General features: G+C 36.2%; 1 protein-coding gene across 1 annotated transcript in view; it reads right to left on the bottom strand.

Annotated features, from left to right (window-relative positions):
* Positions 1-19165, bottom strand: part of ASB5 (ankyrin repeat and SOCS box containing 5) — a 50841-nt gene extending 31676 nt beyond the window's left edge. Inside the window, exon 1 of the mRNA XM_033103867.1 lies at positions 18872-19165. Within this exon, the coding sequence (XP_032959758.1) occupies positions 18872-19067 (196 nt within the window). The 5' untranslated portion in view covers positions 19068-19165. The remainder of the gene's footprint in view (positions 1-18871) is intronic.
* Between the last annotated feature and the right edge of the window lie 4549 nt (positions 19166-23714).

Below are 23714 nucleotides of genomic sequence, written 5' to 3'. Positions count from 1 at the left end.
ACCTGAAACAATAAATTGCACAGAATAAAACATAGGTCCTAAACTTATGGACCTTGGATTCAGAGACAATTTTATGAATTTGACCTCAAAATCCAGGGAAGTAAAAGCAAAAATAAATGAACGGGACTATATCAAAATAAAGAGTTTCTGAACAGCAAATGAAACTGTCAACAAAACAAAGAAGCAACCAACCAAATGGCAGAAGATATTTGCAAACAACACCTCTGATAAGGGACTAATATTCAAAAAATATAAAGAACTCATACAACTCAACAATGACAACAAACGAACAATCCAATTTAAAAAATGGGCAGAGTACCTGAACAGATACTTCTCCTAAGAAGACATACAAATGGCCAACAGATATATGAAAAAATGCTCAACTTCATTAGGTACTAGGGAAATGCAAATCAAAACCACAAAAAGATACCACTTCACAACTGTTAGAATGGCTATCATCAACAAAACAAATAATAACAAGTGTTGGAGAAGCTGTGGAGAAAAATGAGCCCTAACACGCTTCTGGTGGGACTGTACATTGGTCCAGCCACTATGAAAAACAGTATGGACGTTTTTCAAAAAATTAAGAATAGAATTACCATATGACTAAGCAATCCCTCTTCTGGATATCTACCCCAAAAAATCTGAGAACATTTATCCTTATAGATATATGTACCCCTGTGTTCATTGTAGCCTCATTCATGGTGGCCAAAATATGGAAACAACCAAAGTGTCCTTTGATGGATGATTGGATAAAGAAGATGTGGTACATATATACAATAGAATATTGCAAGGCCATAAGACAAGATGAAATATTGCCATTTGCAACAACATGGGTGGATCTTGAGATTATCATGCGAGGTGAAATAAATTAGATATAAAAAGTTGAGAACCATATGATTTCACTCATATGTGGGACATAAAACTGAAAGCAACAAGTGAACAAGAAAAACAAATGAAAACCTCATAGACACAGATAACAGTTTAGTGGTTGCCAGAGGGGAAGAGGGAGGAGTGGGTTGTAGAAGAGAGTAAAGGGGGTCAAATATATGGTGATGGAAGGAGAACTGACTCTGGGTGGTGAACACACAATGCAATATATAGATGATGTACTATAGACTTGTTCCCTTGAAACCCATATAATTTGGCTAACCAACGTCAGCTCAATAGATTTAATAAAAATTAAAAAAAGAAGGGAATACAGAAATATACTTTCATTATCTTGTAGTACAGCAGGATTTTAAAAATAAAGTACACAAAAAGTATTAACCCAAATGGAAAAGATCAATACATTTGACTACTATTTTTAAATTAAGAGCTTCTGTGCACCAAAAGAAAAACCATAAAAGTGAAAAGTTTTGCCACAAAAGATAGTTGTATGCAGTTCTTTTGGTTTTTTTTTTCATTACCTGTATAATTGTTAGAATATATAAATAACTTCTAAGAATCAACGAGAAAATGACCCATATAATAGATGGCAAAATATTTGTCAAGCATGTCACAAAAGAGGAAGTATAAATGTCCAATAAACGTATTTAAACCATAAGATACACTATATACCCTCCCACCCCCCGGGTTGGCAAAATTTAAGAATACTAACAAAACCAAATAGCAGCGATAATGGAAAGCAGCATACATTGCCATACACTGTGGTTTCATTATACATACTACCATGTTGGAAAACAGTGTGATGCTATCTAAAAAACTGAAGATACACACACTGACAATGTATGTATGACCTGACAATTCCACTCCTAGAGCTATACAAACTTATTTGTACTAGATGTTTATGGAGATACCATTCATAATTGCCCCAAATTGGGAAGAGAATTTACAGCATTGAAAATGAATGAACTCCAGATACACATAACTTTTCCATCATATTGTTCAGTGATAAAAGTAATTCATGAAAGAATATTTAGAGACTGACTGAATTTATATAAAATTTGAAGGCTAATCCAAACCTTATCCATGTAGATTATAGAATGTATAGGATGTATTCATAGGAGTGAAAACTATAAAGAAAGGCAAAAAAATGATTACTGTAAACATTAATCTCCCTCTCTTTGGGGACAGAGAGAGGCTGTTATGGTTGCAAAGCGTTATCTGGATGGCTTCTGGGCTTCCAAGAATGTTTGCTATTTCTCGACTTGGGTGGTGGTTAAACAGGTTTCTGCTTTACAATCTTTTATTAAATTCTATAAAGGAGTTCTGTTCCTTTTTTTCCAGATGTAGTTTATTTTATGATTAAGAAAATACTGATTAACCAAAAAAGGCCAGCCAAAAAGACTTTAAAGACAAGGAGGTGAAGAGAAAACACATCACCCCAATAAGAGCAGAGGAAGCATGTGCCTCTTCTTAACCTGATGACCTTCATTCTATGCTGCAGTATTTGAAAGCCTCCTTGTTTGCCTCGACTGCCCAAATCTGCTGAATATCTGCCCTCTGACTGAGGGCAACAGGGACTTTAGCTCTCTTCTGGTTTGTGCTGAGGAGACAATATTCACCTCAATGAAACAAATGGATCACCCAAGATGACCTAGGGACTTTCTCTGAGTACTGCAGCATGCACAGTGCGGAGGATGAGAAAACATGCGAGGATACCAGACTCTGTGGCTGGAGAGCAAAATTGCCAACAATGGGCGTCAAGTGACCTCGGGTGATCCTTGAAATGAATGAATGAAAACTTTTCCGCAAGACCACAGGACTGTTCTAAAATAATTGTCATGGGGTGGCCAGTTACCTCAGTTGGTTAGAGCGCAGTGCTGGTAGCAACAAGGTTGCCGTTTTGTGAGCAGTGCCCTCCTTAAAAAAATAAAAGTAATAAATAAATAAATAAATAATATAATAAAATAAAATAATTGTTATTGCATGTTGTTTGGCAACTGTCTCCAGTTGTTCTGAATAGTTCAGCTGAGTATAGTTTCCATGTTCTGGAATAGGGCAGGGGAGGTCATGGGTGTGATACATTCACAAAAAGGAATTTGGGTTCTCTGTGGAAAAGCCTCTGTGGTCCAAAAATGATTCACCAACCGTCAAAATAGCATGAAAGAATCATGGTGTTTCAGAGCTAAAAGTAGACTTAGATATCATCTACTTTCGTGATCTGCAAATGGCTTCAAGGACCACTATGAGTTGAAGAGAACTACTGCAGGGTGTGCCAGTCCAGCATGGGGCTCTGTCGTCAAACAGAGCAGCTTCCACTCTATCAGCTTTACAAATTGAGCTTCTAGGTCATCACCCCAAAAAAAGCAACAGCTTCAAAAAACAGATTCAGAACCCACGGATCTTGCCTCACTCCTCCATTTTTCAGAGGTAGAAAGTGAAGTTGAGAGAGGGGAGGTGGTGTTCTCAAAGTCACCCCGAGCATAGCAAAGCAAAACTGGAACCGAGATTGTCTGCTTCCTACTCGTGTTCTTCCCAATGTACGATATTGGTACTTAGTACCATGTGCAGACAAATCTAAACCAGCGAGTATAAAGAAGGAAGGGAAGAACACATCTAATAACCAGGAGCTCCTCCATCATAAGGTTTCTGTAAAGATTAAATGAGTTTATCATTATACATGTTTTGAACAGCCCCTGGCTCGTAACTGAGAACTGGGTTAGTGTTCACTGTTCTCATAAAAAGGACACTTTTCTCGTCCTTTTGTTCTCTTTACCCACTCTGTTCTCACAAATGTTCTATTTCCACCAATTGCTAACTTGAAATTTAAAAAAGGACAACAAATCCATACAAGCAATTAAATCAGCAACCTGTGTTCTCTAGTCAGAGCACGACAGCTGCTGGGAAGAAAATCTGATACACATCACGTACAAGGACCTAATGTAAGAGCAACTTTACACATAATCCTTCTCCTCCCCATAGTTATAGCCACAAATAGTTTTATCACCACTAGCCATGAGCTCATGGAAGCTTGAGGCATTGGCAGCAGCCAGAGTGTTTTATGTGGATATTTTTCAAGAAAATGAAGACAGAGGTCTACTGGTGTTTGTTTCCACCATGTTGAACATACTTGCAGAAGCAGGTCTTACACAGAAGGCATAGAAAGTCAGGACTCCCAGGTGTGCTGCCTCAGCTCCAACCTAGTAGGTCAAGGTGGCATCACAGACAGTGGTTGACCAGCTCGACAGGTACGACAGCCAGTCTTTGTCCAACTGTCTTCAACCAGGAGGCCTACTGCACACTGTGGGGGCTGCTGCTCGCTTTCCCTTTGGTTACCTTTGCTACTGAAGAGAGTTCCCGACCCTAAAACACACCATTCCGCCCACTGTAATCGTCTAGCCAACTGTGTATGAAGAAGCCATTTATGTGTCTAGGCAAAAGCAAGATTAAAACATATGTATTTGTTATCATTCCTACCACTTTGCTCACTAAAACAGATCTGAAAGAATTTGGGGCACAGGAGTAACGTACAGAGTGGCTTGAAGGGTGAAGAACTGAAGTCCAGAGGTAATGTTTTCAGCGGGTATTGATCCTAAGTTTTACATCAGCCATGTCCCTTCTTGTAACACCTACCACTTGACAATTTTCTGATCCACCTTAGAGAGCCATCTCCTGTCAGTTACAGTTCTGATATCTGGTGTTGGGAGTGTTTTCTGTTTGCTATACACACTTTGAAATACCATATTCAATGTTAAATGAATGAAGAAAAATCATTTAATAGTGTTTGAAAGGTAGCTCAGAAAATTTAAAATATTAAGAATAAAAATGCATTTACTTAAAATGAGAAACCAAAAGGTAAACAAGCAGCACTCCTCAGCAAAAGGTAAGGAATCTTTGAGTTAATAGTAGATAAAGAAGATACTTGATACTTCATTCTTGATACCAGCCTTTAACTGGTTCCAATTAGAAACATGTAAAGGGTTTGTTTTATTTGGGAAGGAGGGCTATTGCCAATCCATGAGGCTGAAAGGAATCAGGGAAAGGGGATGGTAAGTCTGATTAAGAAGGGGAAGGAGTGCAGCACATTAGTTAGAGATTTGATTTCTGGACAGTATTGGTTTTCTGTCTTCATTTGTTCTGTGAGAATTAACTCCCGGTGTCTCTCTTTTAACATTTATTCAGTGTGTACAGGTCACACCACTGGGTGAGGCACAGTTAGAATAGGCAGCATCCTGTATTGAAATTGGTAATAAAATTCATGTATTTAAGTTTGAATCCCCTTGCTTTCTCCCTTCCTTTTTCCCTACTTCCTTGATTCCTTCCTTCCTCAAATATTTATTAAGTACCTGTCATGTGTTAGGCATTTTTCTAAGCTCTGAGGATGCAATGAGTCCCTGTCTTCACAAGGCTTATAAGCTGGTAATGACTGGACTTGGTAGTGTAGTCAATGTTGAGTTTGTTTTGGATATCACTTGACAGCACAGAAAGTATTGAGTCCTTCTGTCTAGCTAGGATTATTACAAAGACCCTGAAAGGTAGACTGCCACCCAATACACAGAAAGCCCTGGAAAAAAAGTACACTGCTTGTTTCATAACATAATCAAAGAAACAAAATCCCATAAGTGTCAGAAGCAACATCAGTAGCCTGGGGCTCCCATTCTCACTTTCCTCTAAGTCGATCAATTTCTCGAGCAAGTCTCTTTATGTTTTTAAGCCCCTGCTCCCTTCTCTGTGAAAGAAGTACAATACCATCTACTTTGTAGAGGATAGTTATAAGGATAAAAAGGGATAGTATGTAAAGAAAGACTGTGAATTACCATAAAAATATGAGCTATCATCATTAGGAAGTGTGAGGTAGGTCATGTGCAGTCAAAGCTAGGCATAGAAAAGGTCAAAAGGCACTCGCTAACCGTCCCTAGCAAGTTCAATTACAGGACATTTGAGAAACGAGACTCACTTTATGTTGAAGAGGATGTTTACTTTTTTTCATTTCTCATCTTCTCCTTGTACAATATTAACCACATATGTACTAGAAAAGCAACAAACAGTTGTACTTCAACTTAAAGAAAATGTAGCATATGAAAATTTTATATTTACAGAATGAATATATTGTTTACTTCCAAAGGGACTTTTAAGTAACAAGTTTACATGGTAAGACAAAAATTCAATAATTTACTAAAAGCTGTTTTATACACAATTTATAAAGCACAACCATGCACATATTCTGGTCTATATGATCAGTATTTTGCCAATGTTTAACCATGGCTTCAAAAGTACCTAGGATTTAGCTATTTTAAAAAATAGCATTTCTGCTGGAATAGTACAATTTTGGTATTACAACACAGAACTGGATTTCTATATCCCGTAAAACAAACAGCTAGTATTGTGTCATCAGTGTTATTCCAAAAGCATCTATTGAAGACTAAGAAAGACTGAGCTGCCTTCTGCAAATGTGGAGTCGCCATAGAGGGCTGACTGTATTGCTCAAAAATGCTACTCTCCAGTTTGTGAAGACATTCCATTTTGAGAAAGTTCTTCGTCCATCATCCTATTCCTGCCTCGTTTGCAGTAGTAACACTTGTTTCTAACTTGAGGTTGAGGTTTGCACCTAGTCATGAATACTGTAGGAGGAAAGCTACCCATCCAACCTCATAACTAACAGCTTTCATGTTCCTGTTGCTTGGATCATCACTTTGTTCCCTGATTGTAATATATGCAGTTTAATGGCCTCATACTGAAGAGAGAGCACAAAATCATTATTTGTGATTTATTGTTTTATGGAGAAAGGCTTAGCCACCTTCTGATCGTCCTTGAGTGGCCTGACAAAGGAGCAAATGTTCCTGCAAGCTCTTGGAGGGATATTTTGCAAGCCTGTGGATAGGGCCCCAGACAACTTAAAATACTGATAGAGTTTGAGGTAATTCAATGATTTTATGAAATAATTCTGCATCCTTATTTTCATATATAATTCTGCTATTTTTTGAAAAAACGTTTATTTTTCTCTTTCCTTATTAACAAATTTTAAAAATAACTTTTTATAAGATATGTCCAGTGAAAACCTATGTGTTGCTTGCTTCCTGGAGGACAGCTGGCAGAAAGAAGCAAAGAAAATAAAGGCAAAATGCCAAATCCCTGAACTAATTGACTCAGCTCTTCACTGTTAGTGTTGTCACTATTGTTTTCTGCCTTCCTTTTTCAGCTGCCAGGGACCAAGAGAAAAGGAAAGGGCAAGAGGGACAGTTTGGCAGAAGTTAATTAATATCTGTTGGAAGTGAAGCAGCTTCCACTCTTTCTATGGCACCCACTCTAATTACAAGAGTAACCGGCAATTTGCTGTGACAGGCCATTACCCATTTCTCATAATGCCTTTCCAGAAAAACCCAGGTTTCCTACAGTTTAACCATTACGAGATATTTGACCAGGTTTTCCCAGGAATACATTTTTTTCCAAAGAATTTCTGGCAAGCAGAGTTTCTTGGACAGAGTAAGATCATAGAGCAACTTTCTGCAAGTAATTTTACGATGCCTCCTCTGAACCAGGCTTTCCAGCATAGCATTCCGGCTAGGTCCAGCGCCATTAGCTGAACCCTCTGCATTTCTGTGCTCCAGTTCTGTGTGACGGCTCAGAATGTCTTGCTTTTTTTTTTCTTTTTAGAGAAAATATCTGAAAGACAAGAGTAGCCTAGGTCTTAAAAGCACAAAACAAACTGCTTCTTTTAGCTTGCGTTTTTTGGAACATTTTGTATCTTAAATACTTTTTAAATAGTTAAAAGTCTGCACAGAAAGGACCAGTAGACAGATCAATCACATGGTTGGCAGAAAGCTGATGAGCTCGAGACTTGATTCTGCCATCGCCCTTGTTCACATGGTGTGAAAGACCAGTAGCGGTACAGGAAGCTGTTTGAGAGGAAAAGCTCAGGAGTCAAAGGGATCTGGGTGGAAAATCCAGTTACAAACTGAAAGAGTTGACAAGTTACGTAAGCTTTCAGAGCTTCAGTTTGTAATTTTTAAATCAACATATACATAAAACCAACCATTTATGTTCTGAAACCATCTACCCAAAGGGTTAACGTGAGGCTGGGGCCCAATGCTTGCTTAGTACTGTGTTTCCCCGAAAATAAGACCCACTCCGAAAATAAGCCCCCGTTAAGATTGTCAGCCAGACGGATGCATTTAGTACGTTATGATGATGTTCCAGAAGATGACGACATGACTGTATTTGAATAAATGTAGATTGCTGTAAACGAAAAAATAAGACATCCCCTGAAAATACGCCCTAATGCATCTTTCGGAGCAAAAATTAATATAAGACCCGGTCTTATTTTCGGGGAAACATGGTAGATAAGTCCTGGTATTAGCATGTGTTTTTACAAACTGTTTAGAAAACACAATTTGTTATAATTTCACCATTTTTTCTTATTGATGCTTCTGTGTGTTGATAAATTGTAGCATTTCGTCCTGTTTCTGAAAATTTTTAAAGGACAATATAAAGAGCTAACATTTATTGAGTGTTAAGTATATGCCAGACACTATGGCAAATGATTTACATAATAAATTATATCTCATATAAAACTTACAATAACCCCTCTGAAATAAATATCACTATTTCCATTTTACTGATGAAGAAACTGAGGGCTGTAGACTTTAAACAACTTTCCTAAGATGACACAATTAGTAAGCTACTAGAGCCACGACAGAACAATTTGTGTGTGGTTAAATCACTATGTTATCTGCGATGTGATTTTAAACTCCATTTTCCCCTAATCTAAGGTCTTTTATTTATTCCACAAATATTTGCTGAGTTTCTTTAATATCCAAGGCATTATTTTCCCTATATGCCATTGGCAGTTATTTCAAAAACCAAGTGACTTTTTTCCTCCTCCAGAATAGCAGCATTTTACCCTGTGGTCCTGCTACAATTCAGAATCCGAGTATTTGGCAAGAATCGTGTTTGCCCCATGCGCCTTAGGTTAACTTCAAAATTCTTTTTTTTCCTTTTAATTAACTTCTGTCTGCCAAAATCTTATTTTTTTTAACAATCAAAATATTCATTATAAAGCTGTAAACCAGGTTTGTGGTCATTTGTGCATGCTTTTTAAAATTAAACTCTACATAATTATAAAAATCTCAATCATTGAATCCAATTAACTTTCATAAATAAAAATTCGTTAAAAAATTTTATCATTACTTCCAGTGAACCCTAAATATTGAGCTTAAACAGATTTCCCTTTCTTTCACATTCTTGGAATGTTACACAATTAGATAGACAAGTATTATTTTAGGACTTAATACTCTCCAACCCAAACCTCTCTTGTTCTGTTGATTTCTTTGAGTAATGGTAAGTAGCCATCAAACTTAGCTCCTATACTAGATTTTACTAGATGAGCTATTTCAGCATAACTACTGAATGTTGAGAAAGGGAGAAATACTCAAATTATCATTTAGCTCCTTTTCTTTTAGTTATTGGAGAGTCACTATGAAGAACTATTCATTATTCCTCAGACTCCATATATCTGTGATTCTGTGTATTTGAACGCTAAAGGAACTAGCTCTTTTTCCTTTTCCTAATTCCCCATTCCGGATAATGGCTCAAGAGGGAAATAAGACACAAAGTTTCCATATAGAGAAGTTCATTTGGTGCATCATTTTATTCTAAAAATTACTTACTACTCCCATTTGATGGATGAGAGGAATAGTCCTTTCTCTAATGAGTGAGGTAGAGTTAGAAAACAGATTTAGTTCATAAATCTCCTTGGTGCCTCGTCAAAATGTGTTTGGTTGTTACTGAGTTCAGTCACTCAGTCACCATTACTTATGTGCTCTTTGCTTAACTGCTACTATAGTGTGTTGAGACCCCTATAGAGGAAGAACAGCTTCCTTTAGCACTTCCGCAGTAGCCTACCTGACTCCATCACCTGACAAGGAACTTTGCAGCGTTATGATAGTGAAGAGCAAATTTTCCATGGCCAGACCTTAATGTTAATTGCATCATTGTCAGTTTTCATGTAAGTCAAATTGCACACTTGACGACTAAGTGGAGCCAGTGTTTCTATTTAAGCACATGAATGGCATTTCAGTATTAAATTTCAGTTTGTTTGTACTCTGCCCATAGTTTAAGACTATAAGCCTTCTGGAAAGAGTGTATGCATTTCTGAACGTTTCTATTTTGCCCAGTAGATAATGGTGACATGGGAATTTTAGCTGCCCTGATAGAGAGAGGATGCCTTCCTGCCATCTCACATAGTCATACAGATTCCTGAGGGTCCAAAATATTGACTGTTGCTCTAATCCCTGGGAAAGAATGTTGAAAAGATATTCAGGTATGACTCATTTTATAGGGTGGTTAGGTTCTGTAAAGGTGCATGTAACTTACATAATATTTGAAATAAACTAGGACATGTTTAGTTTGAAACATTATTTTATCCTTTTCTTTAACAAAAAATCCCTCTTATAACCCAGCTTCTGAAGTTTCACCAAAGGAAGGAAGAAAGGAAGGAAGGAAGGAAGGAAGGAAGGAAGGAAGGAAGGAAGGAAGGAAGGAAGGAAGGAAGGAAAAAAGGAAGAAAGGAAAGAAGGAAGGGTAAGTTTGCTTAGGACTGTGTAAACTTTTGACATTTCTACTTTACCAGCTGCATAAAGAACAAATCATTCATCCTTCCTGGCCTTCTCTTAGCAACGCTACAAAGCAGACCATCGGCTTTTCAGACTGGAAATGCCCAAAGAATATCAGGTCTGGGAGGGAGAGACTTAAGAAGTCTCATAAGGTATTACATTGTTAGCACTTCCAGGTGGCTTGTGTTTAAATAAATCCACTCTGTGAAATTTAGGTCAAAGCATAACATATATTAGAATGGTCTTTTTTCTCAGTCCTATAATTTGCCATTGGTTATTGTGAGATAGGATTTTAAAAATTGTCCACAAAGTAGATTTAGGAGTTTTCTAGAAGGGTCTCAGGGACAGAGAGATTAGGGTGGTAAACACATACATATATATCCACACCTACGTATATGTAAATATATATGTATCCTTCTATGTACATATTGCACATAATAGTGTGCCAGGAACAGAGCAGGTATCCAAGTATTTACTGAGCTCAAGTAAATTCAAAACTGTATCACTTATGTCAATTAATAAGAAAAATAGCTTTTATTTTAATAAATTACCATTTTCTAAAAGAAGTAAATTGGAAGGCAGAAGGTCAAGACCTAGTTTTCATTCTTTCACTGTCCTTATTAAATAAAAGATTTAGAGTTGACTATAACAATGTTACCTATCAATATGTACAAAATTCATTTTGAAAATTTTCACCAAAATATGTGTCATTTGTCAAAAAGCTTAGTGGGCAAGCAATGAGCATACTTGTTTTTTCCTAAAATAAATTATTTTAACAATAAAACTCTGAGCCTTTAGGTAAAGATTTACACAGAAGATATATGAGTTAGAAATAGCAATAATAATAATAGTTTGAGAGGTGAAAAGTAAATAGAAAGTGAAAGCAGGAATTTGAGAAGCTTTCAAGCATTATGAGTAAGGATCCGTGCATAATTATGAGAGAGAACATGCATGTTGTTGGTACAGCTTTAATTTAACTGACATGCCAGGCAGAAGTATTGTTTATACTCCCTCCTCTGTGCTCCCATAGCACCTTTAACCTTGTGAAGTAGGACTTATCACACTTTTAAATGACTTGGTTATCTCTCTATCTCTCTCACTAGACTATACACACCTTTAGAAAGGGACTGCAGTGTGTTCCTAAATTTTATCCTCTATCACAGGAGGCCTTTGACCTGGAGATACACAAGTAAACATTGTAAGTGATAAATGTGCCAATAATTGAATAACTAGAGGGAGGAAGAGAGGAACAAAAAGGAATGAGAAGAATATGCCCAGGAAAACCGATCCCACCTAAGCTATAAGCAGCTCTGCAAAGTTCCTAAATTCCAAAAATTCATGCGTTTCTCCAAATGTAGAGGAAGAAGAAAGATATTAATACATTAAAATGGCAGTCTTTTGTAATTTGGAGCTTTGTCCTCAGATTCCACTCTTAACTTAGTATCGTAATAATTTCTCCCAAAAAAAGTGCTCTGACATATCTGAAAATGAGTAGAGCTTGGGCCAAAATTAAAATCTCTTTCACAAAATTTTTGTAGCATTTTGATTATATGTCATGTCTTTTGTGATAGTAGAATGGTTCAATTGATTCAAATTATTCTTATGTGGAGTTCTACCTAAGTATAGATAGCGTGTCTAAAACTCTCTTATCTTAAAGGTATTTTTATAACTTTATATAATGAACACCATGAAAGAGGTCCTCCTGCAGATTTGTCTCTTGAAATCTTTCACTGCTGAGATTCTGAGCACTGTTCCTAATATAGCTAACCTCATATACAATCAACACTGCAGCACCAAAAATCACATGAAACAAGTTGCTCCTCGGAAGCAGGTATAATAAGTATCACTGCTGCTGCCATCAAATTCCTAAAGTTGTTTTTAGACCTCCGATGGACTTTACTGATGGAGAAAAATTGATAATTACTTTATACAAAATTCCAAATTCTTTTCCTATCCAGGTTACACTATTCTCCAAATGAATACTTTAACTTATGGTGACAGGTTTACACTGCAGCCTATTTCCAAGTGTCTACGACAGACTCGTGCAAAAGAAAAATAAATAAAAAATGTATGTTTAATGACAAACCTAAAACCAAATTTATGAAATCACAAGCACAAATATTTCATCCGATGACTCTACATCCATTCCATATTCTATATAAAGTCTTAACTGTGAAAGAAGTTCCTGGAGAGGTTTGGTGTCACAAGATTGTTTTTCAAGCAGCCTCACAGAGAGACATTAATTACCTTGATAAATTTTCCACAGACTAGAATTTGGTCCATGTCCTTGCAGGCTTGGAAACTTGATCTATCAGCAAAGCTGGAGCAAATTTACATCTCAGAGGTGGATTTACAACTCAAAGAGCACAAAACACTAGATTGATATATCAAGATGTAAATACATTAATTTATAATAAGAACCATCCGTCTCAGATGGACTAAAACACTGCTGGGGCAAGCTAGCACATTTTCTTTCTGTGGACAAATCTAGATGGAGAACCAAATCATACTCAGAGATTAATAACTGATGACGAAAAAGCAGGACAAAGGGAATACATTAAATAAGTCAAATGCAAGACAAGAATTAAGATTCTAGTTCTACCTCTTCCTGATTTACCCCGATATTTCAGATGAGAGATACGCAAGCCACCAGACTCATCAAGTAGCCAAGGATCTACTTCTTTGGATGGCATTGGCTGGGAATTGCAGACTCCCCTGTGTGGCTAATTAATCCCTCTTCTGACTGATATATTTTTCTCTAGCTATCTTACATCTAATTCTGGCAGACAATCAGTTCCTAAGGTAACATTTGTTGTCTTTGGCAGTACTATTTAAAGAAATCATCAGATTCATTCATTTTTCTTTTCTTCTTTTATTTATTTATTTTTGTTGTTGTTGTCATTTTTTCTTCTTGGCACACCACTGGCACCACCAGACAAGTCTAGGTCCTTACTTCCTTATGACAGGGGCCCTACTGGTTTACCACTTAAAACCTGTTTGTTGCCCAACTTCAAAGATAACTCCTATATAAATTTACCTTAAATTTGGGTTTTATACATCTTTTCCCATTTTCCAACCTTCACTCATACCAGAAACTCTCACTGACTCCTACTGCCTTCATGTTAAATTTGAATTGCTTAGCTTGGAATTGCATTCAAATTCCTCCACATCTTGCTCAATTTATTACCATTTTTCAATACCATGAAACTACTACTCTACTCAAATCTATTATCTCTTCATATTCTATGTGCACCCCTAAATTCATGCTTCTATTCATTCCTGGGGTCAAGATGTACCTTCTCCAAAAAAGAAACATGTCCCAAATGAAAGATCAGAACAAAGCTCCAGAAAAAGAAGTAAACAAAATGGATGTAAGCAATCTATCAGATGCAGAGTTCAAAACACTAGTTATGAGCATGCTCAATGAGCTCAGGGAGAACTTCAACAAAGAGATAGGAAACATAAGAATGGAGATAGAAAACATAAAAAAGAACCAGTCAGAAGTGAAGAGTACAATAACTGGAATGAAGAATAAATTAAAGGGAATCAATAGTAGATTAGATGAAGCAAAGAATCGAATCAGAGATTTGGAAGGTAAGGTAACAGAAAACACCCAATCAGAACAGCAAACAGAATTTTAAAAAATGAGGATAGTTTAAGGGGCCTCTGGGACAACATCAAGCATACCAACATTCACATCACAGGGGTACAAGAAGGAGAAGAGAGAGAAAGCAAGGAATTAAAAATCTATTTGAAGAAATAATGACAGAAAATTCCCTGACCTGGCAAAGGAAATAGACATACAAGCCCAGGGAGCACAGAGAGTCCCCCAGAAAATGAACCCAAAGAGGCCCACATCAAGACACATCATGATTAAAATGCCAAAGGTTAAAGACAAAGAGAGAATCTTAAAGCATCAAGCGGAAAGCAGTTAGTTACCTACACAGGGAACTTCCATAAAACTATCAGCTAATTTCTCAACACAAATGCTGCAGGCCAGAAGGGTTTGGCAGGAAATATTCAAAGTGATGAAAAGCAAGGACGTACAACCAAGATTATTCCACCCAGCAAAGCTACCATTTAGACTCAAAGGACAGATAAAGAACTTCCGAGACAAGAAAAAGCTAAAGGAGTTCATCACCACCAAACCAGTATTACAAGGAATGTTAAAGGGACTTCTTCAAGATGAGAAAAAGAATAAAAAATATGAATAATAAAATGGCAATAACTATATACCTGACAACAATTACTTTCAATGTAATGGATTAATTGCTCTAATTAAAAGCCATGGGGTAGCTGAATAGATAAGAAAACAAGATCCTTACATATGCTGACTACAAGAGACTCACTTCAGATTGAAAGACACATGGAGACTGAAATTAAAGGGATGGAAAAAGATAATTCCTGAAAATGGGAAGGAAAAAAAAAGCTGGGGTAGCAATATTTATATAAAAAAAAATAGACTTTAAAATAAAGGCTATAATAAGATACAAAGAAGATCCCAGTAATTCCTCTTCTGGGTATTCATCTGAAGAAACCCAAAACAGTAAAATGAAAAGACAGATGCATTCATATGTTCGTTGCAGCATTATTTACAGTAGCCAGGATATGGAAGCAACCTAAGTGTCCATTAATAGATAGGTGGATAAAGAAGATATGGTACATATATAATAGAATATTACTCAGTCATACAAAAGAATGAAATCTTGCCATCTGCAACAATGTGGATGAACCTAAAGAGTATTATACTAAAGGGGGAAAGTCAGAGAATGAAAAATACCGTATGATTTCACTTACATGTGGAATTTAAGAAACAAAATAAACAAACAAACAAAATGGAAATAAACTCAGAGATACAGAGAACATTTTGATGGTTGCCAGATGGGAGAGGAGTTGGGGGTATGGATGAAAAGGGGGAAGGGATTAAGAAATACAAATTGGTTGTTACAAAAGAGTCATGGGGATGTAAAGTACAACACAAGGAATATAATCAATAATATTGTAATAACTACATATGGAGTCAGATGGGTACTAAACAGAAGAATCACTTTGTAAGTTATATAAATGTGTAATCACTATGTTGTACACTTGAAGCTAATATAAGATTGTATGTCAACTGTAATTGAAAAATAGAAACATTATTAAAAAAAAAAAGATGTACCTCTTCCATGAAAATATCTCTGAAAGTCCAAATCTGAAACTGACTTTCCATTCTTTATATTTTTTTGGTATTTAGTATATCTGGAAATTAATTATTATGTGTCAATATACTATCTCTTCAATTAGAATAAACTACTTACAGATGGAAACAGTACATTTTCACCTCTGTTATATTCTGATTCTTTAGTTCCTTAATATCAGGGGTTCGCAAAAAAAGGAGGTGCTTAGCTCTGGCCCTGTCTCTTGTAGGTAAAAATACTGAACTTCCTTCAGAGCCTAAGATAGAATTGGAAAACTATTACCCTTAACAGGGACAGGAGCTGCCTCTTGAGGTATATCTTGGGATATTCTTGGGGTATTCTTGGGATATCAGTAATTCATGGCTTCTTCTAGACCCTTAGAGTGATTTCAAAAATCAATGCACTACCCCACATCCTCATTTGCTCTCTGTACTGTTTGATATTAGAGTTGAAAACACCTTTCAACTCCTATTAGTCTCACTGTCAGTCTCAAAGTAAGACTGTTAAGCTTTAAAAATAGACTAGACCTCTGTCATATAGTGATTATCATCAGAGCATTAAACAGCAAGAACAATACAGGAGGTAGTTATATAGAAAAGTATAACAAATAGGCCCCTGGAACATGATGGTGGAGTTGATAAAAGTCATTGGTACAAAAAATGAAAAGCAGATTTGTTAGGTTTATTGGAATAGCAAAGAGATTGAGAAGAAAGTAACCTTAGCTATTTTAGCTAACATTTAGCTTTTCAGTATTCTTGTGTAATCATACATTGGTTGGAGGCCTGATTGGAAAGTACTTTAAAAAGACCTCCCAACATTTGTCTAACACAATGAATTGATTTACCAGAGTATCTAGGAAGACACAGTTTCTTTCATTTCGTACCACAGCACTGCTTTTTGTGGGGAGGACATCCAGAATGTTGTCAACAGGGTCTTCTATAATTATGAAAGACATGAAAATACACACATCGGCTTATATTTCATGGAATTTGGCAACCCCGCATCAGAAATGTTGGGGAACAATCTGGCTAAGTCTTGAAAGCAGGAAGGAGAAACCTAATTCAAAGTGGAGTGAAGGTGATAATCTTTCCCAGGAAGGAGGAAATTGCCAGATTAAACAAAGACAATTAAGCCTGATTAGTTAATTATAAAAATATAATCAAAATAAAAAAGCTTAATTGTAGTAAATAAAAGAAAAAGCTATATTAAAATGGAGAAAATAATAATTTCCTGGACGAGGAAGAATTCATTTTTAGAGGTAGGAAATCAAGAAAGAGTTTGGAAGGTACTTGATTGTCTTCCTAATATTAAAAAAAAACAAGGGAGGCTAATTACGCTTATTGAATAAAAATTATCTTAATATATCGTATTGCTTAACATATAGATTAATTGAAGATATTGGAAGACAGAATTTTGTAAAATAGATCTAACATTAAAAACAACACAAAACAAAAATTTTTTAAAACCTTTATACTCCCAGGAAAAGTGTTTTCTCTTAGTGAGTGTTAATTTCTTTCTTTCCCTTTTCAGACATAATCTTAGAATTCTAATATAGCTTCACACAGACTCAAAATTAGACAGGAGCATGGAAACCATTTCATATATTCCACTAACTTCCCAGCTTAAATACACATAGATCGGAATAAAGAGAGGACCAGTGTTCCTTTTTATTTGTAAATATGTGCAAATAGGAGCTTTCATAGCTTCTTCTTAAACCCTTGACAATTCACAAAAAAAATGTGGATCTTTAGCCCGTATTTCATATTTTTATGCACAGCAATTCAGTAGACAAGATGTATGAAGTGATAATCTATAGGCTGCCCCTGAGAGTAAGCTTCAGGATCTTATGATCATAGCATCTATTTAGTCTTGTATCTAGAAATCTGTCTTCGTTTTAAATCTAGTCTTTTATGTTTGCTGTTTTTAAACCAAAATATTCCACTTCCCAACATAATGTATGCCACATTTAAGTAGTTGTACCTGGTCTGAAGCAGAGCTGGTGAGTGAAAAATTAAATACCCCCTATTTCCTCTAGATCCCACCTGCCTTGTGCAAATTTCATACTGACATTTACATTTTCCTCATTCTGAATGAGTACATAAAGTCCTCACTTCGCATAAGAAAAATCTCCCTTGGGCAAAATATATTCATTATCTACCTCACACACCAAAAAAGTATTTTCTGCCTTCACTCAACTTTCCATGTACCTACAGAGTAACCTAGATTTAAAACGAATTTTCAAAAATTGAAAAATGTAGAAAAACAGATTTTAAGAAGGCAGCTTTCTACGCAAATATTCTTTTATATTACATTCTTTATATGATAACATATTTTGATTCTGAAATTTTAGGTTACTTTAGAGGTATTTTGAGCTCTGAAAATGTGCATGCTTGCCTGCTGATTTCCAAACCGGAAATTAATCAAAAGACTATAAGAAATTAAAAATTCACCTTGACATCCACCATCAGAACTGCTTTTATTGTACAGAGTATCAGTCCAATACAGTGTGAATGGTTTTACAACCTTTAAAGTCTATGGTTGAAATTATTGTTTCTCATTTGGCCTCACATTCCAATTTCTTCTAAGAAACATGGATAGATATACTTGTCCGCACGCACATAACATTTGTTAATTCATGTTCCTATCCTCTTATACCAACTTTTTACAAATCGAGCAAAGCAACAATTCCATCAGGAAAACGCATGCCATGAATCTTAATATTGACACATTGTGCTTTATGGTTAAACAAGTGGTTAAGCTTGGAAAAAGAAAAGTTGTGAAAGACAAAAATCTTCTCTTTCTAACAACAATTATTTTACATATAACTATTTGAATTAAAAATAAAAATTTGCGTACATGTTAAAGGACAATTGAAGCCTCTAAAACTATGGCTTGGCAAATGAAATGTTTAAAGTGTTTAAATATTCATGAGTAAAAAATGTGTATCTAGTACTATGTTTCCATTCATCTATTTTGCAATGATACCTCAATTTTATTAATCCAGATAGTTACACAGCAAAGTAATTTTCTTTTTTATTAGATCATGGAATGAGTCAACAAATATTTTCTGCAACAAGAAGTTTACAGAATATTCACTTGAGGCAGCCCATAAAGAACATGCGATGTTTTCTGGGACTGTGGCTGAAACGATAGTTAAACTTCATTTGAAACAAGAGGGCATTGCCATCAACGTACCTTGTCCTTGGGTTACTCCGTAAAATTCAGCTGCTATCCTTGCCGCTTCCTTGCGGTTTCCTTTCACAATGTAGAAATGACTAAGGATGGCCAGGCTGATTTTCACAAAAAGTTTAAAACAGAAAAGTGAAAGTATCGTAAAGTAGACATTGGATAACTGTTGAGCGAATGGTCGGCTTTCTTCTAACACCGACATTGCTGCAAACGAATCTGCGGCCGTCTTTAGAGAGAGCCAAGTCTCAAATGTGCCTGGCTCTCGTCCGAGATGCCCCTGAACAGCTGGTCCTGAGGAAAGAAAATATCAGCTGGTAATGATGCCTCCGGCTCAAAATATTTATACTGTCCATAAAAGTTCCTCACAAACGCTGATTGGTCTGACAATATTCCAGGGAAACGACTGCAACACGTGCCTGATTTGCAAGACTCCTGACTTTCCATTCTCAAAATAAATAAACACTCTGCCTCTCTGCTCAGAATTTCAAAATCTAGGTATTGAAATTTATGTACAGATTATTTCCTCTTTTCTTTTTTTGTTGGTATCTAATGAGCATAAACACTTTGAAGACTTTTTGTGTGTGGGTCCTGTTGTTAAAGTCAGTGATATTCACAATAGCAAGGTAAAATTAAATCCATCAATTTAAGCCTTTAAAACGGTCCTATTTGTAGATAATGAGCTAAATCATCAAACAGTCCATGACGATGATCTTAACGACTACTCATCAAAGTATCCAATTATGTTGCTTTAACTGTTGTCAGAAAACAATTTTTTATACATGGATTGACTAGAAAGCAATAGAATAATAACTTCAGACTGTTCATTCATCCAGTGAAAACTTGTCAAGCAATTACTATGTGTCAAACATTTTTCTGCATGCTGGGGAGCCAAAGAAAAAATGAAATGTCCCTGCCACAAGGATTTCATAGTTTAGCGGAGGAAAAAGACAAGACATCAAACAAATCCAGGTGAGGAGAGTGTATGATGGGAGCACAAAGAGTCAGGGAAGGCTGCCTGGAGGAAGTGGCATCCACAAAGAATTATCAAGTAACATAAGTGTTTCAATCTAGCCTGCCTCCAACCACGCAAAACATATACTTTTTAGGCCTATAATCTTTGTTAACCCCAATTTGATTTATTTTATGAATGAAATGCAACTGTTTACAAGGGCATCCTTAAGCAGGCTATATTTTTTAAAAGCCATAAGAAGAGAGTGGCAATATTTTGGTACCCTTCGAAAAAGAGAGAAGAAGAAAAAAGACCATTCGCCAAAAATAATACACCAAAAATATGAAATGGCATATTATACAGGGACGTTATCTATACATTTATGTGACGGGTTTGGGGCCTGCTAGTTGATGTATTGTTTCCCAAACCTGAGAAGCTCCAAGATAACAAATAATACAAAAGACATAAGAAAAGAAATGGCTCTTTTTGGAACAAATGAGCATGTCTATGATTGGTCATATTAGTCAGTATTGGGTGCTTACCTGCCTTGGTGTATGCTTTTTATGCTGGGTATCTTATCGGACTGGACTGATTTACATAAATATCCTAAGACAAAGGAGACATTGCTGTAAACTAAATATGTCAAATAAAGCAGACTTCTTCTTTCCCGACTAGTTGAGTGGTTCCTAGAAAAATTAATTAAGTCGTTATATTAGAAAGAAATCACTGAGCTCTTTATAAAAGTGGTCCTTGGTATTGCCTTCACAGGCAGAGAACTAGACTGAGTGGCCATTAGTTGGACCCAATGTGCTATTTCATAGGTGCTTTGGGAATCAATGAAAATTAACTTCAAAGTATTGCAGATAAGTAAGTAAATGGTCCTCTCTCTCAGTTGTGGTGAGATCGGTCCAGTTAAGTAGTTCCAGGACCATCTCCTCCAGTTAGTCTTCCCTCTGGCATTGTGATGCATGACTACACACGGGCGAGGCATGCCCGTGGACAGCTGGACCATCACAATGCTCTGTCAGTGCACTGACTTCCACTTCGGTGCTTTAGAATTATGAATAAATCCTGCCTACGTCACACCAAAGTGTTCATCTAAGGTTTCACTCCTTCCTCTTTACCAGTAAATGCTATTATAAAATTATCTCCACATTAGCTAATCGGGCATGGATTCTTTTGGGTTGAGAAACACTTTCATTTGCATAAGGCTGCTATCTTGGACATTGCATTTAATCCCTATAGTTTTACTACTAGAAAAAATTACTGTCCAATATTTAGGACTTTCTGTCAAGATGTCAGGTTTTATTTTAATGAGTTTCTTGATACCTCCATTTTCTGTGTCGGGATGTACTCTCTTTAGGCAACTTTACAACCATTAGTTCCATTAATCACTAAATAAAACTTAAGGTTAAATAAAAAACTCACAGTAAGTGAACTCATCAAATATAAGTGAGACGCTGTATTTCTCACATTACAGACCCTCCCGAAAAACACCATGAATAACTTTATTAATATTTAAAAGACAATGAAAGTATTGGGCTGCTATTTTCCAGGCATTAGCTTTTTCTTAAAAACTAAAATAATGATTAGTAATTTAAGTGATTTTTTGAGATAATACTTTAATAATTTACATTGTTGAGAAGATGTGGTAGTGGGATTTGGTTGCTTAGCCAATAAATCCCAATTGTCCTAATTTTGTTAGTTTCAATCCATCAATCAAACCAAAATTGGGCTCAACAATTGTTTTCTACAATGGGTGATGTGAGAGAAGTTTAAAACAATGAAGAAATCATTATTGCAAGTCCACTATATGCTACATGTTTTACAAAAATCTTCTCATTTACTATCTCTATCTCAGAGGGGTGAGTATTATTATTTAATTTTAAAGATGTAGAAAGTTGGGTTCAGAGAACTTTAGTGATCTATACAAGTTCATTATAAGCAATAGCACTATTTGAACATAGTTCTGACTCTAAAATACATGCTCAAGTTACTGCTCATATTTCCTATTTTTTACAATCTGAATATGCAAATATGATTTATGCATACAGAGAATGAGACAGAGTCATCCAGATTCACACACACACACACACACACACACACACACACACTGAAGAGATCAGTCTGCGATTGTACTTAATCAGGTACCTAAATTAGTATCTAAATGAGTCGGGCTGGCTATATGTGATGATTAAATGAGATGGAATCTCGTGTGTCCTCAAGAAGTAAGGAAAAGCTTCATGACTGGGCTAATACTTTTGGATTATTCAAAGCTAAGAGCTGGTGAGTGAATCCCATAAAAAAAAGAGAGGAAGCAGATAGAGGAGTCAAAAAATAGGGTAGTCAAAAGTTAGTACATTGAAAACACTGACTGTTCAAAACATGGTTAAATGACTAAGAAGAAATGGAGTAAAGATAAAGAAAACGATATTAGGTTTGGCCGGAGGAGTTCACTGGTGACTTTCAATTCAGAATTTTAATAAGATGACAGAGTGGGAATCAGGACAGCAGTTTGAAGGAGTGATCCTAAAAGCAACTTCCAAAGAAAAAATGACTTCTTGGCTTCCTCTATTGTCACCTTTCTAGGTACTGGCTCTACTCGTCTCCACCATATGGGTATCCTTTCTAAGGCTACCCTGGGACTCCCAACCTTTCTCCTTTCAAATCTCTTGCTTTCCCTCCTCTTGCATCCTAGGGTACTACATGAATTGGCAATTTTTCTTGTTGTGTTTGAGAGATTTAATTTCATGTCATTGAGATGCTGAATATATTAGTGACTTTCAAATGTGACCATTAGTCTTTAAATTCTCATAGACGAGAGTACCTCATTTCCAGAGATTATGGTGTTCAATTATTTTGACTTAGCTACAGTATCGATCCAAGTTATTAGATTAAAAATGTCGATGAGACATAATAAAAATTGCGTTTCTAGTGCTTTCCAGCTGATAAATCTTAGTCTTAGCATTGTGGATGAAAAAGGGGCCATATACTAAACCTGACAAACTCATGGGAGGCCTGCATGGTGGGCCTTACAAACTCCGAGACCAAAAGTAACCACATAGGATCATCTGAATATAAAAATTCCTAACTAAAAGCAAGTCATGGCCAGTAGTCACATCTTAGGCCTGCAGCTTCCTTGACAAAGGTCAGTCTTTACCTCAAGCGAGCCTGTCTATTGTCTTTTTGCATCTAGGATAACATACCTTTGAAATGTCGAGTAATCTCCTTTTCCAGACCCCGCAGGGCACAACCCACTACACCAGAGCAGAGACCACAGAACCCCTCATTGTTATCTTGTTGCCCGCATACCATTTCTATGTGCTGTAAATGTAAATTATTAATATTAACTATCCTGTACCTACCCACCTGTGCAAAAGAAGTATGTGTGTGTCTCTGTTTTACTTTTCATCCAATCCCAGAGATTCCCTCCTCCCCTGCTTTGCTTTCTCCCACCCTTTTAATCTACCACCAATGGATTTCATGTAAACTTTCTTAAGTCTCCTCCTTTTATTCTAATTTCATTCTCCAGAGCATTTTGTCAATTCATTGAAATGTTGCTTCCTGGCAATTGTCATCAGTTTGGCTCAAATGAACTCATAACAATTCTCCATAGGGTAAGATGTTTCTTACGTTGACAGCGTATTTTTACACTGGCCATATTGAAATGACCATTTCTTTTTTGTTTCTTCTCTTTATTTTTTTTTTTTTTTAACATGATCCCTTATTTTCTGGTAGAAATCTCAAGGCTCTAATTGACGTTTTTATTCCCATTATTCAAAAACCAAAACCAAAAACCAAAACAGAACTACAGGTATACACTTCAAATGGCACGGTTGCTAACGTTCAGTACAATTGTGGGCATCTTCCCAGCCCCCGACCAGGGTTTTGAGGAGAATT

Source organism: Rhinolophus ferrumequinum, chromosome 4, assembly GCF_004115265.2.
Source record: "Rhinolophus ferrumequinum isolate MPI-CBG mRhiFer1 chromosome 4, mRhiFer1_v1.p, whole genome shotgun sequence".
Lineage (NCBI taxonomy): Eukaryota > Metazoa > Chordata > Mammalia > Chiroptera > Rhinolophidae > Rhinolophus > Rhinolophus ferrumequinum.
This window is presented reverse-complemented; position numbering and strand designations above follow the sequence as displayed.